This window comes from Corvus moneduloides, chromosome 15 (genome assembly GCF_009650955.1).
Source record: "Corvus moneduloides isolate bCorMon1 chromosome 15, bCorMon1.pri, whole genome shotgun sequence".
Lineage (NCBI taxonomy): Eukaryota > Metazoa > Chordata > Aves > Passeriformes > Corvidae > Corvus > Corvus moneduloides.
This window is the reverse complement of record NC_045490.1, coordinates 18,976,325-19,000,688: the sequence shown is the minus strand read 5'-3', so window position 1 is coordinate 19,000,688 and position 24,364 is coordinate 18,976,325. Positions and strand designations below refer to the sequence as shown.

Genomic DNA, 24,364 nt, shown 5'->3' with positions numbered 1-24,364 from the left:
TTCTCAAATTGAAAAAAATGAGTCATTGGTTTAAGCAGCTTTTTAGCAAAAGATTAAGTATTTGAGGCTTTCCAAAAGATCCCACTCTGCAGTATCTGCAGAACACACTCCTTGGGGAATGATGACTGACCTTTCTGCGAAAGCGTATGTGTGCATGTGCATTTACTTAAAGAAGGTCATTAACAAGTGTTTTTTCGACTAAATGTCAAGATAAAACACATTATGCTTATGTTTTACAACCCATGTGACCTCAAAGATGTACACCTATAAAAAGTTTTCATTAAATTTCAGTATGAACTTGATGATTTCCTGTTGTGATTGCTTTTAGTTTTGTTACAAAATGCAACCAGACCATTTATTTATTTGTTTGTTTATTTATTGCAAAAATTAAGTATTTATAATTTTCATGAATTCCTGGATGTGGCTTTTGTTTCCAAGCTGAGTTCCAGTAACTCCAAGGAACTCCAGTTACCCCAATGAACTCCTTTAAGAGACACAGCTCAGGTGACTCCTTCCTTCCCATGTGTAAACACCAGTAGGCACAGAAGCTTCACTTTTTCATGGATAGATAACATTTTTTCCATTCTATTAAGGTTTTCAAAGACTTGTCTTTCTGTTTTCTGTGTGTTCCATTCCCTTGAGATTCCCTTGGTTAATGATGATGGAAATACAACCATGCTTAATAGTACAATGGGTCAATAGCAGATGGATTTTGTATTTTACATTGTTTTTTTTCACTTGGTTTCCAAACTATTTGTATAATCTTAGCTCACAAATCCTCAGAGTTTTTTACACTTTTATGGTTCTCTTCACAGATAAACTTGTACAACCTAGAGGTGGTAATGTAGCTCTGAATTATAAAAACCTTGGGCAATGTCATCCCACGCTTGTGTTATTTTTGTTAGGGCTCCTATCCTTGGCAGGTTTTAAGTTTTGCTATTCTGTCATCAAGTGATACAAGTGATTTAAGTATTTCTTAATGTACATGAAATAAGACCTCAGCTTATTCTTTTAGTTCATTGTTCAGTTTAGCTTAATAGGAGCTTTTAGTGGGACTGTGCCATACGTAATGTTGTGGTTTTCTTTTGGAGCTATTTTATTTCAGAATCCTTTTCTTAAAAATGTAGTACACAATTTTTTTTCCCTGAAGTCCAGTGCATTTTATCGTTATGAATGACAGTAACTTAACTATTTGATTTTTCTGCACAGTGTTACACTTCCTTGGATTTGAATAATGTGAGAGATCAAAGTAAGGAGATGATGGGTCATTCCACCTGGGCAGAACAGGCACCAGGCTTCACCTGAGTTCCGTGCATTGAATGCAGAGACTGAGGCTCGGCTGATGCTGTGTGCCAGAGAGAATATAAGAGACAAGAAGTGCATGATTGCTCCAGAGCATAGCAGTGAACTAATTAGGGACTTTAATGTCAGTTACTTCCATCCTGTAAAGCTGAGCTTTAGTAATACAGGGAGCAGAGTGAATTGCCACCAGAGCAGAGACCAGGCCTCTGAAGGTCTTAAAGTTGCACACCTGTTGGATATTTATTCTGCATACCACTACTGTTATTCTGAGCTAACAGCCATCGTTCATGGGGCTATAGAGACTGTTCTCAATAGAAAAGGTTTCCTAAAACCAGCAGTTTAAGATTCAAAAGAAAGAAAATATGCCTCTAGGTGAGACTGCTCTCCAGCAGCTTCAAGTAACTGCAGCAAGACCCTTCTGAACCTAGGCATTTCCTTGGGGGGGTCTCTGCCGTGTCTCCCACAAAACACAAAGCTAGAGAAAGGATGCTGCAGTCTGCAGTCACTCTTTGGTATTTTTGCTCTGTTTCCCACCATTTGAACCAGAGACACTCTGGGATGGTGGGGGATTTTCTGCTCGTTCTTTCAGGTACTGCCCCAAAATCCAAATAGTTTCTACTGTAATAAAAGCTTTTGCATTTCAAGGCTGTTTTGAGGGAGGGTGTCAGAATTTTGCAAGTCCATGTTAACATTTACTGGTTCACAGAATACCTGGCAATGCTTCAGGGTTGAATTATATACAGAAGGAAAAGAAGCTCCTGACTTGTTTAGAACCATCAGTGTGTAATGAGCTGCTGTCCCTGCCCTTTGTGCCTTTCAGATGCCAGCATGTATGCACATTACCTCTTCAATGCCTTTGACACTGCACAGAATGGCTCAGTGAAGTTCGAGGTAATTGCTTTGCATCTTCCTTCCATGCCACTTTCTCAATTTTGTGTTTTTAAGCTTTTCTGTCCATTCTTCATTGCAAAGTAGTAGGACTTGTTGGATTAAAGGTTAGTGGTTTCAGTCTAAAGTCAGTTGATGTTTTCAAATCTGGTTCACTTTAGTTTATGCAGATGCACTTCCATGTGTCAGTAAAGAAGGATCTAGATTGTGCTAGTCAGGATCAGAGGGAGAAAGTGCAGAGGGTTATGTAGCAGAGAGGAGTGGCTGAGGAGAGTCCCATATGAAATGAGGTGAGAGACACAGATAACTTGCACCTTGTACCTTCTGCAGTCATCATGCATTGCATGTGTTGAGCAAGCATCTCAGGTACTTGGAAACTAAATGCACCGTTTAAATAAAAGGCCTGTTGCAGTGGCTACAAACAACCTCTCTTCATGCTCAGCCCATAGTTGTAGGAGCGCAGCAAAGGGGTATGTTAAGTCATAGACTTCTAGAGGATGAAATTCATAGTTTTGAAGACTATAAAACTCCTATAAAACTACAAATCATAGGCAGTCTTGCCTTTGCTGTCAAATGGCCAAAACCTCTGGTAATTTCCAGGTAAGACTGGGAAATGTGTTCATTCACTAAATGCAAAATGGGGGTGTTTCCATGTGCATCTGTGTGTCTCTGTGGTGAGGGCTGCAATGGGAGGTTTGCATGGGGCAGCTACCCAGTAGCTAAAGCTGTCTGGAAACCTAAACAGACTGAGAACAGAAAAATGCTGTTAAAATAACAAACAAACAAAAACAAACCTAGAAAGTGCTGAACTTTCATTCCTGGCAGGTCTGTCTCTTTACTGATTGTCAAACCATGAACATTTTGTCCCCTTTTTTTGTATTGTTCAACAAATTCAAATTCCTCTGAGCCTTGGCAAAAAGGAGCAGAGGTTTCTAAGCAGTGATGCACTGCCCCATGCAGAGCTCATGGAGGTGACTAAGGATATTAAATGAGTTATCAGGAACTGTGTAGCTCTGTTATCCTGAAGCTCTGCCTGTGCTAACAAACCCCTGTAACTATGCTGCTCTTGGTGCCTGAGGCACCGTGCAGTATAATTAATAAATCAAAGTTATCAGAAGCAGTAACTTTACTGTAAGCAAAAAAACCCAATTAAAATTATGTATGTCACAATGAGTAATTAGTGGTGGGAATCACATCTGATCAAGTCTGACAGATTTTACCAGAGAACAAAATCTAAGGCTCCTTGTGTCAGAGGAGTTTAGGATCATTCCATCTCTCAAGGTGGACATGGAGAAAATGCTGCATTTTCTCCCTTCTTTGCCAGCACCTCAATCTGGAGGTAAGAAAGCATCAGCTTCTACTTCCACAGGCACAGTCCAGCTGTGTTTAACCAGGTGGTGGCAATCTGAGTGACAGCTCCTTGCAGCAGGGAGGAGAAAGGCCACTGGAGCATCTGGCAGTGCTCTTAAAAACCAGACATCTTAGTGAATGCTTCAGCCGTTGAGTTCAGTCAGAGAGGACGCATTTTGGGAAAACGGAGCCAGAAGAGGTTGATAAGCATATGCTCCATCCTAAAAAGATAAATCTTTTGACTGGCATTGTATAAAGAGGGTGACTTAGAAAAGGATGTTATGAAAATTCACACTTCTCTCTGTGCCTCAAACCAGGACTTTGTGATGGCATTGTCCATTCTGCTACGGGGAACTGTTCACGAAAAGCTGAGATGGACATTTAATCTGTATGACATAAATAAGGATGGCTATATAAACAAGGAGGTAAGGCTGTTTCTGACAAATGTGGTTGATTTTGGAAGAGAGAAATGATTGGGTTTTGTTGCAGAACACAATTAATTTTACATGCAGCTAATTAAATGCAAATCAGAATGGACTCAAGCATTTGTCTATGTCTAAGCAAAGTGCACTGTGATGTTATTGCATGATTTTCTAGACACATTTTCCTATATTATGGTACCTTTAATGAATTGTTTTAGCCAGGAGCAAAATCCTGGTTACAGCTCTGAGCCACATGACCCTTGAGAAGGGGAGGGTGACGGTGGCAATGATTGGTGACTGAGGCTCAAGGGCTTTCTTTCTGCACTGGGGGGCATCTGAAGCACTACAAGCCTCCAGCACCACTCCCAAACCCCGCATTTTCATCTGTTTTTATCTTCTTATCTGGTATTGCTTGTTCCCACTGTGGGAAGCCTTGGTTTTGAGCATGGTAACCTTGAATATGTGTCAAATACATCTTAGCCCACTCGAACCCATTGTGCATCCCTGGAGGGTTTGCAGTTACTGCCACTGGTCGTGGAGCTGAGGGGCAATTTTTGCAAGGTGTGGGGAGGGACCAGATTCCCAGTTACAGCTGGGAATCTCCTGGCCCTGGAGGAGGCTCTTGGGACAGGGGTGGTGCCACAGCACAGAGCTGAGCACAGCCCTTGCTCCCAGCACCTGCCATGTCAGAGCCAGGCCAGGGGAGGGGAGGGAGCCCTGTGGGAGTCTGTGGCATAGCACAGACAGAGAAAAGCAGTTCTTTCTATGGGATGAGTTTGTGTGTCGGGGTACATCTGTCTCCATGCACATGTACAGGCATTCCAGGTGCTGGGTTGTAATAGGAGAAGGAGGGTGAAGAATAGGGCAGTACAAGACAGAATGGGATATCATTTCTCTTAATTTCCTTTTTGTGTTTGTGCTGGCATGCTGCTATGGCAGGAAATGATGGATATCGTAAAGGCAATTTATGATATGATGGGGAAATACACATATCCAGTGCTCAAGGAAGATGCACCAAGGCAGCATGTAGAAGTGTTTTTCCAGGTACCTGGTTTTTGATGGGATTTTCTTAACACTTGAGCTATGCACCGATAGACTTTCCTGTAAAGTTGAGTCTATACCTTGTTATATATTCCAAAATAAACCTTAGCAGCCATTCAGCCTAACACTACAGGGCCTGCTGATTTCCTGGTTCCAAAGGTATCTCACTTGTCTCTCAGCCTGACCCTTTGCATTGTGATGTGCCACATCCAGTAAATCTGAAGCCTCTGCATGTGTTGCAGCCCTTCTGTGCTGCTTCTCTCAACTGCCCTTATGACTGACAGGAATGAGGGTGGGGGTCGGTCAGGCAGTGCATAAGTAAACAATGGAATAAGGACAGAGGTTCTGGTGTGTGTCGAGGAAGCAGCTGAAGATGACCTCAAAAGTGCTCCAAATCCCAGAGTAAACAAGTCCTTAGCAGTTGGCAATTCAGCATTGAGTCTGAGGTCTTAAGCTTGTTAAGTCCCAGCTTTATTCAGGTTGCATCAACTAAGGTATTATAATGTAACAATAGTGTTACCAATGTAAATTAATTTTTTTTTTTTTTTTCAGAAGATGGATAAAAACAAAGATGGAGTTGTAACTTTAGATGAGTTTATTGAATCGTGTCAGGAGGTAAGGACTAAATTATAAGTGCAAGGAAAGATCTATCTCATGTCACATCATTTGCTTCCCTTTGGACAAACTCTGTTTGAAACAAGATGCTGCTCAGGATCCTGGGTTTTCTTTGCTCTGTGAAAAAAAACAAAACAAAACAGTTTCAAGACTTGAGTTTCTGATGCTCTGTGAAGTCTGTGATTCAATAGTGAGGTAAGGTCAGGCAGAATATGGGAGATGATGTCTTCACATGCAGTGCTGGGACCAGTGCTTTTGTGTTCCTGAGTGGACTGCAGCGCCTAATTCTATAGACAAGCAGACAACTGTAGAAAAAGCTCTTAACTACCTTAGGTTTTTTGGGGGGCGGTTTTTTGTTTTTGGGGGGGTTGTTGGTTTTTTTTTTGGGGGGGGGGCGGTTGGTGGGGGTTTTTTTGTTTGTTTTTGGTTTGGTTTGGTTTCGGTTTTGGTTTTGGTTTTTTTTCCTTCATTTTGAGAGTCTGATGCTGTCTCTGTGCTGCCCCAGATGTCATTATCAGGTAGCACACTGCTGAGACTGCCCAGAGTCAAACGTGTCTCAAATTCTTGCAGTTACAGCCCTGAGTTATAAAACCAGTTGATGTTTTTATGGTCAAACATTAAAAGCAAATGCTGTCATCATAACAATGATTTTTATTTTTCTTCTGTTTTGGAAGCTCCCTCTTGCAAATTCCACATATGAGATTGGCTGTGATAAATTTTTGTTGGTACTTTTAGCACTGGCACAAAGAAGCATCTGTGTTAACATGCAATTGGCCTAATGCCTGTTGTCTTAGACCTTGATTGTGTGAATATTTGCTCAGAGATATCTCTAATACTTGACCAGTACAATAGTGGTGGAAAAGGCAACCTCTGCCGTTTAGAATGCGTATTGGCCCTTCTGTGCATTTTATGTTGCCTGGAAAATTCTTTCCAGTTCTGCAGCCAGACAGCTCTTCTGTTCCTGAGCAAGGGGAAGATGCCCACTGTGGAGGGCCAGGCTGGCTTCTGCTGGTTTTGTGTCAAACCTGGCTCTGGCCACATCCAGTCTCAGTCAGGGACTTCAGGCAGCAAAATCGTTGTTTAGCAGATGCATAGTAGAAGGCTAATGTTTTTCAGTTACTTCATTCTTGATCGCTCCTGATTGTTTGGCTTATTTTTGGCACCATCTTTATTTGATCATTTGTGTTGTGTATTATTCTTCACATTCTTAACTTGCCTGTAGGTGTGTGCATGATCAGTGAGATCAGTGGTCTCAGTATTGAAGCAGCTTTACTTGTAACTGTTAAAATTTTGATTCTCTACCCTCATGTGGGTTTGGTTCCTTCTGTTGCCACCCTTGGCTGGGAGCTGGGCAGACTGATGCACTGTCAGGTGCTGTTTCCTGGCAGGCAGGAGCAAGCCCTGCAACGCTAAGATTTATTTTTTTTATCTTTATGAAAAATAAACCAAAGTGCACAACAGTGCTCACCTGTGCCATTGCAGCAGCTCTGGCTTGTGGTCGGCGAAGCTCTGGCATTGCCTTGGAGAGGGTGATCGGCTTCCCATGAAAGGTGGTGCCTTGCACCCACAAACTGAGTGAGCAGTGGTAGAGGTGATGCAGCCTCACAATACAATTGAGGAATGCAATGCAATAGATCTCTTAAGTTGCTCAGCGTGGAAAATTATTTTCATGTTACAGGCAAACAGCTGTTCTAACTTTTGGAATAACTGAAATCCTGGGGGGGAAAATCATCATTATGTTTTTGAATACTATTCTGGTTCCTTTCTCAAAGTAAAATTTCAAGACTTCAAGAAAAATAATCCCGGATTTCCCTTGTGTCTGTCTCTAACTTTGTCATTTGGCTCTAGGAGCCTTGGGGAGGCTGAGGTTGCACAGATTGCATGGGTTTTGGGTTTGAGCTGGAATTTCTGGCAGGAAGTGCTCCCTCAAGGCAGTTTGCTTATCAGTTCAAAACCTGACATTCCATTTGGACTTGTGGAGCATATTAGCCAAGAGCACATTTGAATACCTAGGATCAGGGATATCTGAGGGTTCAGCACAGGCACCAGCCCAATGCCCTGCATGGCACAGCCTGTGCTGGACATCAGGCTCAGGAGAGGACCCTGTGCTTGGTCTGCCTCAAACCAGCCCAGGGGCCGAAGCACGAGACAGCTGCTGTGCTGAATCAGGGCCGGGGCACTGAATCAGCCCCAGCTCACAGAGGGGGAAGGCGTTCCCAGAGCAAGGCTGTCGCCTGCAGGAGCAGCTGCAGAGCTCCCTGGTGCCAAGGCAGAGTTATGAGTTGTGCTTGTCCATGCTGGTTTCATGGAAATATCTTCTCCTTGCTTTCAGGACGACAATATCATGCGATCCTTACAGCTCTTTGAGAATGTCATGTAACCAGACGAGCACTGGAGGAGTCTGAGACTTCCTGTGTGACAAAGATCTCCTTTCTGGGTGAAAGCTTTTTACAACTGAGCCATGTCCAGTGTGTGAGGATTTTGTATGACATCTCCAACCAAATGGCAACCGAATGCAACCGATCCCACCTCTTCTCCCCAGGAGATGCCGGTGGACCTTTGTTTCATTTTGGAAGCATGTGAATATTTTAATAAATCCCGACAAGAGAGAACTGCTGCTCGAAGTTCAATGAGTAATACAGAGCATTGTTTGCTAGGCACAAGTCCTGCTTCTAATCTAGCAAGCTTAATTCCCTATGATAGCACACGTTGATAGCTATTCAGCCATCTATTGCAAGTGACAGCTCAGTCCATACCTCCGTTCAGCACAATGTTTTATGGATGCCTTGCCATTAATCTGCTTTGACAAAACTCCAATCTGCCAGGGCAGTCTGTGAAAAAATGAACAGTCAATGTACCCAGGACATTAAACAGACAGCCCATGTAGCCACTATCCCCATTTCTGTAGAGATCCTGCTTATCCTCTCACATGCACTGGTGCCACCACGCTGAGTTTGGTGGAGTTCTGCCTGAACACATTAACTGGGTGATCTTCATGCCAGGGTGAGCCAGAAAGGAGCAAAACATGTTGCACAAATTAATATCAAAGTACAAAACAAATCCTGTTCAGCAATGGTCAGTTCCCAAGAGACCAGGCAGGTGGATAAGGGCTGGTACAGAGGGATGGTACAGGCCTGCTCTGGTCCCAGCTGCCTGTTGAGTCCCAGGGACACCAGGTGATTCTCCACTGTGCATCTCAGCAGCACCACGGCCATGTGCTCTGGTCCTTTTGCTGTAATTTGGTACATGCTTCCTAGATTCATCATTACCATAAGGTCTTGCTCCTTTTATGGATTTATTTAGGCTTTATTGCTTTACTTAGTGAAGAACAGGGCCCAAAGATGCAGCTGTGTTTCAACATACAGACCTTGGCATCCACAAAGTGCCCAGCACATTTGATTGGGAGCTCTTGAATTGTTATTAGCCTTGGAATCAGCTGCCAGGCCCATACTTTTTCCTACGTGGCAGTAGCATGCCTTGTACAAGCCCCATTTCCTCACTAATGCCAGGTAGAGTGTTGGATTAGGGGTTTGGTTTTTTAATTAATAAAACAGAAAAACTCGTGTAGTGAATTTACACCAAGGTTGGATGGTTTGTCAGCTGGGGAACATGTCAGAGCCTTCTCTGCAGAAGCCTCTTAGGAAAGCTGACTCACCAGAGTGCCATTGCCATCTCCAGGTAGACAGTGGCTGAGGAACAAAGGGAAGGAGGCAACAGCCAGCTTTTCCAGCTGTTCAAACCACACAGATGGGACAGTCCCTGCATAGTGCTACATCACTCCCATCCAGTAAGCATCTATTTTTATTGTATCACATACTATATTACAGACAAACTGTTAGCAGTGAAGATATATTTTAAAAACTATGTAAGTGGAAGCTTTTTATAATACAGAATATATAGAATGACTCAGTTCTGTAGCCCTAATTTTATAAAAATTTCATCTGTTCAAGCATTCCTGATTATAGAACTAGGTCTGATCAGTCCTAGTATAATGATAATGCCAATTCCCCAAGATGGGGCATTTTCCCTTTTTACTGTGCTCCTCCATGCACTTCTATGTAGCCTTAACTTTATTTCTTTAAGTTAACCCCTTGTCATCAAAAGTGCCATTCAAGTGCAGAATCATGTCTGCAGGGATGACACCTTAGTCCATCTTATTTCTTGGCTTTCATGCAGATACCATTAATGAATTCCTCCCAGCAGTGAACCAGAGCACAGCAGCTCCAGTGAGGGGCTGGGGTTTGCAGGAGGGAGGCCACCCTGTGGGAGTACCTTGTCCTCCAGTTGTTGGGTATCGTCATTTAGGCTTTATTTAATAGGCACTTGGTAAAGACATCAGTTGTAGCTGAAACAACACACAAGTTTACACTGTTCCTTCTTAAGTCTTCTTGCAATCACTTTAGCAAATGACAGAATTTAATATAATTTCAAGGTTTTCCCTCCCACCAAAAGAACATCTGTCTTTTATTCTAAGCAGTTCACTTCAGCAGAGGGAGAAGTGGTCATGACAATGGAAAAGAAGGATTTGAATGAGGCTAGCACAGTGCCTTTTTCCTCTAATAGTCTTGCTTCAAGGGTGCTCATGAGATGGCACATACAGACAGAAATGTTTGGAATGTGCCCTTTTCAAAAGAAAATGTTATTAGTTGCATGATGCCATAGTCCCTGAAGCTAAAATAATTTCTGGAGTTACTGTGATGAATTTGGTCTCAGCTATGTTTCCTGGCCCTGCTGGCAGCAGTTCTGTGTGGGCTGCCTTTGTCACCAGGGCTGTCACTGCTTTCTCTTGAGTGTGGCTCCAGTTCAGCAGCAAACAGGCGGTGTCACTGTCAGTGCATGCTGAAATCAGGGTACCAGGACTGACCCTGCACTTCTGGCATCTCCTTTGCTGCTCCTCTGTGCCTGCCAGGAACAATGAGGGTGCATCAGGTAGAGAGGGAGATGCTGAGAGCCATGCTGAGTCTGCCCTTAGAGAATAACAAGCTTTGAGTTGGATCCCACAGGGGTCAGACCTCTCCCACACACCCCTGATGTTCAGCCCTGGGTTGAGCTCTGTGCTTCACCTGAAGTCCACAGTAGCTGAGACAGGTGGACTTGCAAAGTGTCACCCACAGCTGTGTTTTCCCAGAGCTCAGATTGCAGAATCTGTCTGTGGCAGAGTCCTTGCCATTGCAAACCCAATTATTACCCTTGTGTTTGTCCCTGATCCCACTGTTACAGCCAGAGGCTGGGATGCACCAGTGCATAGAAGGCCTCTGGGTTTTCCATCAGCAGCATCTGTCCATGGCGGATGTTCTCCAGCCGGCAGGTGACAAACATCAGTGACTGTGAGAGAGCCACTCTCTGCATGGAAATGGCTTTGGGTTTGTTTTTCATGTTTTCTGTGAATGTTACTCTACTGTAAACTTGCCAAGCCTCTGCTTGCTCATAAATGGGGCTTGCAATATTTATGACAAACACTACTAGAGATTTCTAAATAAAACACACTATGCTACTCCAGTCTCCCGCCCTCATCAATCCTCCTGCCAGTAGGCAGAAGGCAGTTCCTGTTACGGTCAGATTCTCTGTCAGTGCTATCAACTGTGCACATTTCCTCCAAGTCGTGAATGTTTAAATAATGTTTGAATCAGGACTCTGACTGTTTCACTAGTTACAAACATTAGTCTGCATCTTCATGCCAGCATTTTTTATAGAAAGCCTTTCTAATATGCATTTTAGGTAACAATCTGTTGACAAATAGGAATGTGATTAATGATAATGCAAAAAAAAAAAGAAAAAAAGAAAAAAAAAAAGTACTGTGCCTGTTCTGTGGCTGTTTGTTTTCCTGTTCCTCTGAATGCAATGCAATATTGTGAGTAATCATGAGCCAAGCTAAAAGCTTGAGACACAAATACCCTGAGGTTCAGGCATTGTGGGCAGTGGCATTTCCTGACTGCAGTATGTGTTGAGAACAAACACCCTTGTGTCCATGGGTCACCTCTGATGAGATGGTAGCAGCAGTGTGTCAAACTTTTTTCTTCTTCATGGAAGTGCCGTGAAAGACCTAAGGAAATGTGCAAATAATGTAAATTGTGATAACTAAAGCCATGTTAATGGATCAGCCATGTATAGCTTCACTGTTACAAATGCTGTTCTCCAATGGCAATTTGTACTCAATTTTGTGGAATGGTTTTAAAAATGTTGGTTTTAATAATAAAAAGAAAATACCTGTAGAGGGTGTCCTTTCTTAAACCCAATATGTATTTTTTCTCAAGGGACACTGTCAGGTTAAAAATTTGCAATGAAGCTTTCAAAAGTGAGACTCAAACATGTATCCACGTGCATAGGGGCTGTGAAACCGAACTGTGCTGTGAGCTAACACATGTCAATGATTTATTTGTATCACTGATTCAGGGGTTCTCTTATATTTGATGTGGTTACATACACTGAACTCATAGTTTGGCACTTGTGTAAAGTTCAGAAACGTTCTTCTACCTGCATCACTGATGGTAACTAGGGGTAGTAAAAATTGAAAACTTAGAGGCATGTCTTTTCCCTTCTGCAGTTCTGCTTAAGTATAAGCAGGAAAACAGACAACTGAGTTGAAAAAAAATGCAAACACTATTTTATGTTATAGATAATAAAAATAACCCAAAACCTCACAGTGTCCCTTTTGGTTTGGTTTATTGTAAACATCCATTCTGACACGTGGAGGAATGCAGAAGTGATTTTGCCAGACTATATATATGTGTGTACATATATATATGTATGTTTGCTAAACTCCCATTTTGTAGGGTATAATCTGTCTACCCATACATCCCAGGAAAAAGAACATTCATCCATGGAGAAATATGAAAATAAAGGTGTCTGTGTGAAACATCTTGATCTTGGTGTCACTGCAGTGCCTGCCCAGTGCCCACTCCCCCAGCTGTGCACACCCCGGGCAGCACCGCTGCCACCCAGGCACCTCCTTCTCCCAGAGACAGCAGGGCCCTCTGGAGAATGCCAGACTTGAAATCTTGCTCCCTCTGCAAGAAGAAGGTGTGGTGACTGCCTGTTCAACACTTCTCACCCCCTGGGATGTGTCCCAGCTGCTGCCAGGCAAAGCAGGCTCGGGCTCAATGCACGTGCATAGGCTTTTTGTTCGCTTTCTGGCTGAGGTTTGTTTGAGTGGCTGGTGAAGCCTTAGTTACTGCTCTGAGGTATTGGACACCTCTGGCTTTATTCTGAGCCCATCACCATTGCAGTCTGAGCATCTCGTCCTGCTGCTTCAGGGGTCCAGGGCATTGCACCTGATGGATTGAAGGGCAGCGGGGAGGGAGCAGGTCTGCACTAGCCACAGGGGCTGTCCCTCACTCTGGAGCACAGAGGGGGAGCCTGAGGTGTTTGCCACAACTCAGCATATGAAAAAGGTTTCTTTTGAGTCTAATAATAGCGGGTTTTTTTACTGAGAGATTGATTCTGTAACCTTTGCTTATCCATACAGGTCCAGCAAACTGGAAAGGAGGAGGCCTGGACACGTTGGTACATGAAGTCCTATCATCACATCGGATCTGCACTCTGGGGGGTCAGGTGTGGGAGCTGCAGGAGCAGAAATTCTGGGTGATGGAGAGCTAATGATGGACTTAGCCCTGCTGCTTGGCCAGGAGAGGCTGGTTCTCTGCAAACAGGACACCTGTCCCCATCAAACCCCAGGAGGTGGGAAATAATGAACTGAAGATCGCCAGGAGCCACAATGGATGTGGTTATTTCCAGTCAGTTGTGTTAAAACTTTCCTTTTTGTCTTGCAGAGGAGAAGTGTGTCTTTGTCCATCTGTTCTTGTAGAGACTGGGCATCGCAGTGTGGCTCTGGCTGGAAGCCCCCACGGCAGGAAGGTGCCTCCTGAGCACAGGGTGAGTTGTCACATTGCCTGTGACGTTCTCCTGGGGACTCCCCTGCTGTCCTGTCCCTGTGCACAGCAGCCTGTAGAGGAGCCGGGGGGAACCAGGGTGATCCACACTCCTTGTTCAGGACAGAGGCTTCTGCAAGGGGTGGGCAGTGCTCCTGGTAGTGGGGAGAGAGGGATGTTTCCCTTAGAACCTGGGACACTTCCGAAGTTACTTGTTGGGATTTGCACCCACAGTCACTAGCCAGGAAATGGAGAAGGGGAACAGCACCAGTGCAGTTTCCCACACAGGAATCTGCTCTGGTCTGAAGTCTGGCTGCAGAAGATGGGCCTGGATGGTCACTGCCCTCACCCAGATAACAAAATGTGAGAATGATCTCGAACACTCCTCACAACACCGTGACCTCCCTTCCCTGCAGCACAGCTTTTCTCAGGACAGTCTCCAAACCCAGCCCCAGCTCCCTCTGCCTGCGACTAATGGAGCCCACGAGGGATAAAGCCCCGCTGCCACTGCCCCGGTGGTTTAGGGTCCGTATTTTTTTGCTCTTTGCATTGCAGAGAGAGCCAAGGAGTGAATACATCGATGTTGTGAAGGATGCAGGGGGAACGCCCACTGCTAGTAATGTCCAGTCATCTCATTGTTAAAATGTCTGTGAAAAGTTAATGCTGACCCAGGATTTTCCAGAAGAATAATAAGTTAATGAAAAATGTTGATTTAAAAAAAAAAAAAAAAAAATCCAAGATTGATTTTACAGTCCCAGAGTTAAATTGAATTTGTTGACATTTTCAGAGAAACCTGTCCAACCTTTGTGTTCTAATTGTCTTATTGATTTACTTATAAATCGATATAAATTGAAAATATATAAGTGTAAATATACATGAAGAGAAATGTCAGCACAATGTTTTCTGTCTGAACAAATATTCTAAATTTTAGAGAACTCAGAACACAAAGAAGTGCTAGAGCCTTGTTTCATTCACACAGCACAAGCTGTTATGGAAAAGCATTTGTCACCAGCCAGTTACAAGTAAGAAAAATAATACTCATTGTAGTGGGTGAGCATTGCACTGGTGGGAGGCACACTGCCTGTGCTGTAACTGATAATGAGTAAAACTTTTTGGAAAAATTCATGTCTGTATATGGCAAACTGAGTTGCAAAAGTGCTTCTAAATGGTTCTCAATTTTTGTTTCAGACTTTAAAAAATTTATCTCACTTTGTGTGCCTTATATTTGTTTTATTTTGCACTAAGCTGTGATATCATAATGCTTAAATCTGGAGAACATCTGCTACAAACAAATTACTGAATTGCTTTTGGTTCCTTTGGTATTCAAATGCAGGAGCTGTACACAAACCAACGAGAGACGCTTTGAAATGCAAGGAAGGTAAGAGATTTCCATCTCAACAATACTTTGTACTGATTTCACCAATGAAATAAAATTAACAGAATATTGAAGTTTTTAGTTTATGTCCTGTTATAGAAGTGAATATTTAGTGCATGTCATAAATAAAAATTGGGAATATATGGTGTAGATTTCAGCAGCTTCAAAGTCCAAAAGCAGAATTTCAGAACTTAAAAATTCCCTTTTCTGAGAGCACATTTAATCCCCATGTGGAACAGAAGTCACATTCCAGCCTTCGAAGAGGCTATTCCAGGGCTTGATGCCTGAAGACATCACTGCAGAAGCGGGTGTGACGTTGCAGAGACCTGCAGGTAATTTTAGATACAGTAAAAGTCACATTCGAAGACGTCCTGTTCCTTTACTGCAGCTTTGCTCTGGGTTTGGTACGGATTTACAGTGCCTGGGGGAGCTCTGTGCTGACATTGTGGGAGCACCTGGCCAGCTCCTGTGTCCCCAGAGCCACAGCAAGTCCTGGAGGAGCTGCCTGTTCCTGGTGCAGCTGAGTGGAGCCAGAGGACTGGGGAGGAAATTTTGACAGCTGGGAACTAAGCCAGTGTTTCACAGACTGGATGAGTCCCTGTGCATTAGCTGTGCCTTTCCTCCAAGGACGAGTCTGTGGAGGAAGGAGATGCCTTGTTGTAGGGTTTGGAGAAAGTTACCAGCAGTGGGCTGGAGCTGCCTTGGGGGAAGAGCCAGAGGTGTCTCATGGCACTAACACCGTCTGGAAGGGATAGGCAAAACCCTGCCTGGGTCTGTGTTAGTAGAGAGAACACAGAAATGTGACAAGGCTGGTCAAACCTGTTCCCTGTGCTGGGATTTTTTCAAGTTTTTTTAGTGCTTGGCAAAGAAGGGGCAATAGTAGTCTTTGGCTGGTCTTCTATGGTTGTGCTTTCCGGGTATTTTGTGTCCTGCTCTGTGGGCACCTGGGCCCTGGCTCTGCAGGTTTCTTCCCTGTTCCCAATGAGAGGCAGCACTGCAGCTCTCAAGCCCTCAGCTTCCACCCACCACACATGCAGAGCTGTGAATTAACCCAGGGGACAGCTGGCACTCAGATATTGGGGTGCTGCATGGGAACAAGCAAATGGGCTGAGGCTTCCATGGGGAATAGGCTGTATCCATCCCATGGATCGAGGCACCTCTGAGTGCTCCCTACTCCCTGCAGGGAGCTGGGCAAAATAGCCAATATTGTCATCATGTGTGGAACATATGGATGTGTATGGATGTATGGAATATAAGGATAATGTAACAGATTGTGCAGATTCTGTAGTAACAGGCTATACAGGCTGTTACAGGGCATTTGGGGATCAAAGAATTTGGAGTACTAGGACAGGAGTCTCCAGTGCAAATGGTTTGCTGCCATAGAGCATGTGCTGGTTATGCCCTGGACAGTCCCTGCCTGGCAAATGGAAAACAAAAGGCTGTGGGCTTGCTCAGCACTGCTCAAAATTTAATCAAATGCACCTAGAAAAAAATGTAGTGTTAAGTCCCATTGCATTAATGTTCATTAGACTTACATTTTCCTAAACGTGACATGGCATCAGGTGTGTGTCTGAAGACTGCTTGTTCGGACATCACAGGGAGGAGTGCAGTGTTCCCAAAATGGCCCTCGATTTCCCCAAAGCACGTTCACTAGATGAGCCTTGCAGAGACCCAGTTGGCCCCAGCCAGGGTGGCATCTGAGCCATGGGGACAGGTGGGGACACTGCTGTCACTTGTCACTCCACCATGTGATGCAGCCCAGCAGCTCTGGACACGAATACAGATCACCAGGGTTGCCAGGCTGGAAGCAAACCTGCACAGCAGTTTTTTTAGCCATTGTTATGTGAGTGCTGACTGCCTGCGTGTGGCACAGAAGCAAATTATAAATAACTGCAGGAGCTGTTCCTTCCCTCTGATAACAAGGCCAAAACTGCACATCAGCTTTATTGCGTCTTGTGCCGATCTCCCAGTTCACTGGCAGGCAGAGATAAGGCCCTGGCATACACAAATTACCAGTGATAGTCATACCAAGGCTCCTGCCAGGGCACGTGGGTACTGATGGTCCCCATGGTGGGGACATACTGGTCAGTACTTTTCCAGATGCCGCAAAGCTTCTTCAGGGGTGTGTGATGATCTGGCATAACTGCAGATGTAGCAATAAATAGGCTACAGGGCCTTTAAGGACACCAGACATTTTTTCTCTGTCAAATAATTATCAGTCTCATACCCAAGGGCACATTCTCCATCAGCTCACGGGTGTTGCAATGATTTTGGTTATTTTATTTGTGCCAGATCTGAAGGTGCTTTATACTGTAACAAATATAAACTAAATAATCATGAGGGAAAATGTCAGCTCTTTTTCCTCCATTTTTATGAATTCCGTTTTGGTTTGGTGTGTGCATTCCCAGGCAGACAGGTTTATGTCTCTGACACAGATCAAGATCAAGGATGACCCTGAGAAGGAGTGGCCTGAAACCTGCTCTCTCCCAGATGCCCAAGGAGCATCAATCTGGCTCCAGCCCAGAGCCCGTGGGAGGCTGACTCCAGCTTCTCACACACAGAGGGCAGGGATCCCTGCAGGTAGCATCTTCTGAACTGTGGAAATGATGTTAAGACCTTTTCTGTCCTTTGAGATGCAAACCTGAAGGTAAGTCTGCAGTTTGGTTTTATCCCTTTAAAATATTTTCACAGTTTGGTGGGAAACTTCTGTCACAAAATTCTCTCCTTTTCCTTATTTTCACAGTGTTCAAAACAATCTACTCCAAAGGTAAACATTTCTGTGAATACTTCAGTAAAATGAAAGGTGTGTTTTGTGATACCATTCATAGCTTTGAAGACCTCTGAGTTCATGCCCTCAAAAGCAAGTGCAGCAGTGTTTTTGTTCCGGCTATTTACACCCTGTCAGAGCTCAGAGCTGAGTTAATGTTTCACCTCAGGCTGCAGTAAATTAGATAAAACAGTATTTCCTCATTCCCAGAATTACCCTTTTACATTGTCTGCACTGCTCCTTTTGCTGATACAGGAAAAAAACATTGCTTCATCCCTTTTAACAACTGTTGAGACTATTTTTAAACACAAAATATGTTTCTGTACTGGATTGCTTTTTGCTGAGGCATTTGTAAGACTACCAAACCTCAGCCCATGCTAAGTAATGAGAGCTGTCTTCCTGCTGGCAGATCTACCACCACTGTTTGGTAAGTTTAGAAAGATAAACCCATGTGAACCTCGGTGATTTTTCCACCTCATTTTTTTTCACCCAAATGCAGGAAAGTCTTGCTCCTTGGACAATAATTCTGGAAATTCTGAAGTGCTCTTTGAGGAAGCTTTTCAAAGAGGTCCTTCCCAGTGGAGATAGCACACACGCACACCTGCCAGCTGACAAGCCTGTGCCTGAGGGACTCTGCCAAGGAGCAGCTCCCATGCCTGCAGTGCTGGAGCTCCTGGGGAAGTGCCATGGGACCGGTGCTCACCTGTAACAGCAGAGGACAAGAGCTTCAGGTGAGGCATTTATCTGCTCTCTCTCTCTCCTCTGCTGTGAGCACACATATCCCACATGAATAACATGAAGCCACAGTCTTCCACTGTCCAGAACTCCTCAGCAAGAATTATTATTCTCAAATAATGAAAATAATAAGAGGAGGGGTTGTCCTATAATCAACATCCAGCCACCTCAGCAGCAGAACACTGGGATGTGTCTGTGTCAGCTCTCTGTGACTGTTCAGCACAAAATGAGAATCCAAAAGGTTTTGCATTGGGTACATTGCTGCAGTGCTTGGAGAGATGCTGAGAGCTGTGGGGGTCCTTGCTGCATCCTCACCTCCCAAGGCTCTGTGGCTGCTCCAGTGGCCCTGGGATGGATCCCACTGGTCAGTGCCATCTCATTTGCAGAGAAGCATAAAGCAATCATGGATTAATTTAAAGTGTTTGGGGAAGTTTTTTCCTTAAAAATATTCCCCATCCCCCTCTTGACAGAACAATACAGGCCTAGGTCCTTTGGGGGGAAGTTAAACTAAAAGAAAGTATTTTAATTAAACTTCTTTGATGTTTATGGCATTCAGAACAGTTCCAAATACCAGGCACCACCAATAGAGATAACTTTCTGTCTCTTGAACATGCAAACTAGAAGCTAGTACTTAATGCAGCTCATTTAATGAGTACATCTTGAGCTGATCTGCTGTCTCAGAGTGTATTTTGTCCTATTAACATAAAAGTACGCAATTATTCCAGTAGATCCTAATCTGGTGTAGTTAAAATATCTGCCCAGCTTTTGACAGCTGAAGTCACTTGTATGGGTGAAATATTTATTTAACAAGTTAGGGAGCAAAAAGGAATGACATCATATCAGGTAAGAGCTTTGGCCAAAGATAAAGCCACAATTGTGCATTTATCTGAGATAATAACAAAACGTTGTGCACTTAAAACTGAGTGTCCAATTAATTGTCAGTTCCCAGACTCATTCCTGTATCTGACAAGAGGTTACACCAACCTTTTTTTACATTTAAATTGTATTCTTTATCTTTGAAGTGAAGTTAAAAGGCATGAACACTGAGTGCTGATGTGCACACAGATAAAATGTTTTCAGCTGGTAATAGGCAACGAATGAAATAGGGTTACAGATTGGAAAAAACATTCCTGGTGTCAGTCCAGAACTTTTGCTCTTACTTTAAATGTTGTTTTGGTTCTGGTATGAGCATCACTGGCCCGTGGGCTCTGTTCAGAACACAGCAGGATTGGTGACGGAGCACTTGCTGTGAGCCTTTCGTGTTTCTCAAAGAGCAGCTGGAACCTGCAGGGCATTTCACAGCAGGAGCTGCCTCACCGTGAGCAGTGCCCGGTGTTGGGAGGGGGTGTTGCAGAGTGCTGGGCACCCCGGGGCTCTGAGGGGGCTCTGGGCTGCCCAGGGGTGCTCCTGCAGAAACAACAGTGAGGGTACCCACAGCCCCACTCCCCTGTGCTGGGGCAGCCTGGCCCCCGTCTGCCGTCCCATGAAGAGTGAGGATGGCACTTGAGGCACAGAGACGACAGGGCTGTGTGTTTGCTTGGCTTCTAACTAAGCAATTAAATACACTTGGAATTGTGGGGAGAAAAAATTGCAGTCTTGAGCCTGCTATGTAAATAACAGAACAAAATACAGCCCCACTGATGGCATCTCCCACAGCTGTGGGGTTTGAGCTGTGGTAGGAACCTGCTGCATCCAAGTCCCTTTTTGAGAGCAGGAGGAAAGAGCAGAGATGATGTGGGGATGGGGCTTGGCACTGAGGGTATTTGTCTGTTCTGTTCTGTTGTGTTCTGGGAAGGGAAGGGTCACTACCTGGGTGTTCCCTGGCAGAGGTCTCAGCCGATAGTGATGGCTGAGCAGCACTGCAGCCTGGGACCAGGGCCATGGGTGGGAAAGCACAGACTTAGAGTGGTTCCTGTGCAGTCTGAGGTTTGAGGTTTGAGCTTTGTGTTTGCTTTATCATTTCACCCAAAAAAAGCATACTGGTAACGACTGAGTGGTTTATTTTCTCTGTTGCTGTAGACACCGTTGTCAAGTCACAGAGTTTGCTGTAAATAAGTCTGCAGTATAAAACAGCATTTCTTCTCTTAGAATGTCAGTTTTCTGCCTCCTCCTTCTAGCCTGTCTTTCAGGCATTTATTTTGGAAAATCTAGAAAGATAAGTTATGCGATGGTCTGGCTTGGCAGTCACCTTAAAGGCTGAAGGGGGGCAGTACTGCTGCTGTGATGGCATTTCGCTCCAGGTCGCTGCTGGTGCCGAGCCTCCACCTTGCCCTGCCTACGCTCCTTTCTGCAGGTAGTCTTTGGCAAGAGCCCCACCCTCACCTCTCCTTGGAGCACGAGTGGGAGTTGCTGTTGTTTGAAGCTGCCAGGAGCCCAGTGCACAACTACAGAAAATAAATGTGCTATGAACTGATTGATTTATCTGCATTTTCTAGCCCGGCAATTAATTCTGCTTTTGGGAGGCAGAACCAAAGCAGCAAGCAGGCTGTGAAGCTGGATCGGGGCTGGTAATGCGTTCCTCCCTCCATGGCCCTGTGGTAGCACGCAGAGCAGCTTGTTAAGGAATCATCTCCCCCAGGATCTGCCGGCCCCAGCGAGGATCAGCCTCGGCTGCACCGCGGCAGAGCCGAGCCCGGCGGCGCCTGGACAGAGCGGGGACCCCGAGGTGCCGGGACAGGAGGGGTGGCAGCAGGGGCTTGGACGGGGTGGTCACCTGCTGTTGCCCTCCCACGAGGCTGCGACCTGCTGCTCAGGGCTGGCAAGTCGCTGCTCTAACCTTACCTTTTGCAGATTGCTTTGACGCTCATTATTACTGCACAGATACATCTTCCCATTACCTGAAGAACTCAGTGGCCCTAAATGTGACACAGCCCTGTGCTGGTGGCTGGTGGTGTCTGTGTGGGCTGTCCGGGGGTGAGCATTGGCCACTGGGCAGTGGGGCCAGCTCAGGGCTGGTGGCTGCATGCGGCTGTAAGTGTAAGGCATGTGGGGAAACTGAGGCAGCTGGGAGGATTCTGACCCAGGATTTGGGAAATGGTGCCCACAGGTGCTGGTGGATGCCCGAGGTTCCCGGGGTAGTGCAGGCACCACAGTCGGTTCTCGGTCCTGGGGATGTGGTGGCCAGTAAGGAGGGGGGAGAGAGAGCTGTTCTTGCCACTGCTTGTCTCCCCTGCTCCCAAGCAGGCTGCACCCCATCTCCCTGTCCACACTCTCTTTTTGTCTGAGTTTCTCACTCTTGAGACTTATATTAAATTTATCCCAGCCCTCAGGGAACTCAAAAGGGAATTCAGATGCTGTAGGTAAAAGCTACAGCATACAAGCAGTATTCCTGCTGCGAGGGTTTGGGTCATAACAGTTCAGCAGCTCACTGATACATCCCTTGGGAATGCAACAGGTCCATGTGCAAACCCAGTGCAGCAAAGAGAAGACAATGGAGGAGGAGGCTGCTGCCAAGGCAAGCTCCTCGAGCTACTTGTAAAATTCTGTGTTTCAGGGCCTCCGTGTGTGGCTTTTGATGGAGTTTTCCTCTATCTAGGGCAAAAGAAGTGAGCTGAATCTATGGTCTCTTCTACAAACCTTTCTGTTTCAGTCAAGTGGAATCAGTGTGGCTCTTTTTGAACCCTGGATTGTGTCCTTTATGTGTATCTTGCAGTTCAGGGCTGAACTGTTTGTATGTACAAACTGAAAAGTAACAACCAGAAACATTGCATCCACTTTTGAGAAATAATTGGACCTCGGGGCAAGGCAGAATGGCTCCCTCCAGCCTCGGGGATCCAGATGAAGTTTCTCAGAGCTGGTGGCCGTGCCCACCTCCTACCAGCACGGATGGGAGCAAGGCAGCAGCACGGCGCTGCTGGCCGGTGCCACCAGCCTGCTGCTCCTCGTGTCCTGCAGGTGCCCTGTGCTGCAGGGAAGCAGTGCCGATGGCACTGGGCACCCCGGAGGCAGAGCTGGCCTGGCCCTGAGCTGCCTTTGGAGTTTGGAGCAGGGATCTGCATCTTTGCAGAACTGAAGCTGTGCAGCCCAGAGTAAGAAAATGTTAATTTTCCAGATACTTCCCCCTCCCTTCTGAAAGGGATGCCTTGAGTTTAAAACAAAGCAGTCCATTTAAAACAAAAGAGTAATGAATATGGCAGCCCTTGCTCTTTTGCAAGTTTAAACACCTCATCTTTCCTCAAAGAACAGCTCTAAATCATTTTATTTGCAAGCCCTAAGCAGGAATTTGTATTCATGGTAAGACACTTATTGAGTTAATTTATTTAAGGCTGGGGCATAATTTCTAATAGTGGAGGAGTCCCTAGGCCCAGTGCAATTGTCTCCCTGATAGGGCATTAATATTTTAAGGGGTTATAATACTCTGTCAATTGATCTGTGTCTTTTAGGAAGTAGGTTAGCAGTTATTGATGGTCACTTGTGTGAAGGATTAGCTTAAGTAAAGCCGGTGCTTGGCAGAGCAGTGCCTGCCCCCGGGCCAAGTCCCACGCCCCGGCAGGAGGGGGCCCAGGGTCTGGGGCAGTGGGTCCGAATGGAATGTGGAGAAGGCGGAGGTTAAATGAGGCAGTGCACATGTGGAGGGTGCTGCTGCTGCTGCTCCATGGTGCCGGGCTCGGACAGCAGCAGGGGAAGCGCTGCGGTGCCTTCCTGTGGCTGCCAGTGCTGCTGCCCGCCAGGATTTCTTGGGGAAATGTGAGCCTGGGTGTGACCTGAGCGAGGAGGGTTGGTACGTGTTCTGCAGGAGGCTTGTTCATCTTGACAGACAGTCTGTTACTGATGCCACTCAAGAGACGGATAACTTGACCTCTGAGTACCTTAATTTCTCTGTTCTTAGAAGTGGGGAACATTTATGCTATTTCTTGAGTGATTTAAAATGAGGACAATTCCAAATGTAAAAAAATTCATGCTTGTTTTACTGCTGTATTTAATTCCACATTGCACTAGGAAACAAGGTGCTGAATGGCCTTTAAAAACAAGGTAATGTGGAAACCAATCCAGATGAAATACCTTTGGTGAAGTCTGTCTCAGGGAAGGGATGACAGGACCACTGAGACCTGGGCAGAGTTGGCCAGGGCGTGTTCAGACCCTCCAAGCCCTTGCTGAGAGTGATCAAACTGTGGCAGAGCCGTGGCCTGGGATGGGGGACAGTGTGAGCAAGTGCTGCAAAGCTGCTGCCAAAGTGTTGGCAAGATCTGACAAACCTGAAAGGGTACCGAGGTGCCTTCGGAGGCTGTCACCTTCTGTTTAGTGTTTTAGCTTTTATGTTTTCTTATACTCATCAGAGGCCCTGAGCTGGTGGAAAGCACTGACTGTAGGAACCTGAGTGACACTGAGGCCATCTGAAGGTGGCTGTGTCGGGCCACAGCTCTGCCCCTGGGACACCAGCACACACCCCCTGCGCTGCATGGAGCAAGCCAGAGACAAACAGCATGAGTGGCTCTTGGATACAAATCCAGTGTCACAGTGGCAAGCAAGTCAGTCACAGCTTTTCAGCACTGAGTGTGTTCTAGCTATTGTCCAGCAGTGACTCTGTTGGTGTAATGAACTCTTGGCAGCTCTAAGGTCACCTGGGTAATGAGCACACAGGGACTGGACTGCCAGTCACTGCAGCCAGGTAACCCTGCCATGCCAAAGGGCTGGACAGCATTACTGGTGTTATAAAGAAAGATGAATTATTCATAGTGGGCTACAGTGGCCTTTCGTGGGTGTGCTCACTGGCTCTGAGGATAAGGTTTTACTTACTCCTATATAAATTATACCTCTTACTACAGTAGGTAAAAGCATTTATCAACTGAAAGCTAAATTCTGCTCCATCAAATGCTGGCGCTTTGTGTTTCTAATGTGCATGACTTATTGTGGATATTGAGTATTTATTGAGGAAAACTGAACGTTGGCATGGAAGGACGTGCAGCTGCAGTGCAGCTTGGACTGTGCTGTCTGCAAGAGCAAAATAAATGTGCTGGGTAAAAGTGGGCTGTGGAGGTGCTCAAGACAGTATGGGGCTGGT

The 24,364-nt window shown here is 45.4% G+C and overlaps 2 protein-coding genes across 17 annotated transcripts in view; both read left to right on the top strand.

Annotated features, from left to right (window-relative positions):
- KCNIP1 (potassium voltage-gated channel interacting protein 1) overlaps positions 1 to 12,474 on the top strand; it is a 288,192-nt gene extending 275,718 nt beyond the window's left edge. For 9 of the 11 annotated variants that reach the window (XM_032124776.1, XM_032124770.1, XM_032124771.1 and 6 more), the window contains 5 exons: positions 2,123 to 2,193; positions 3,858 to 3,965; positions 4,902 to 5,006; positions 5,556 to 5,618; positions 7,951 to 12,474. In XM_032124776.1, the coding sequence (XP_031980667.1) occupies positions 2,123 to 2,193; positions 3,858 to 3,965; positions 4,902 to 5,006; positions 5,556 to 5,618; positions 7,951 to 7,998 (395 nt within the window). In that variant the 3' untranslated portion in view covers positions 7,999 to 12,474. The remainder of the gene's footprint in view (positions 1 to 2,122; positions 2,194 to 3,857; positions 3,966 to 4,901; positions 5,007 to 5,555; positions 5,619 to 7,950) is intronic. The other 2 variants (XM_032124768.1, XM_032124772.1) reach the window with 2 other exon arrangements.
- A 98-nt stretch (positions 12,475 to 12,572) lies between these two features.
- The window catches only part of GABRP (gamma-aminobutyric acid type A receptor subunit pi), a 29,155-nt gene continuing 17,363 nt past the window's right edge, over positions 12,573 to 24,364 (top strand). For 3 of the 6 annotated variants that reach the window (XM_032124760.1, XM_032124765.1, XM_032124764.1), the window contains exons 1-4: positions 12,573 to 13,295; positions 13,388 to 13,490; positions 14,820 to 14,864; positions 17,270 to 18,359. The gene's annotated coding sequence lies outside the window, so the exon portion shown is untranslated. Of the gene's footprint in view, positions 13,296 to 13,387; positions 13,491 to 14,819; positions 14,865 to 17,269; positions 18,360 to 20,451; positions 21,029 to 24,364 lie in introns of those variants that run through there. The other 3 variants (XM_032124761.1, XM_032124762.1, XM_032124763.1) reach the window with 3 other exon arrangements.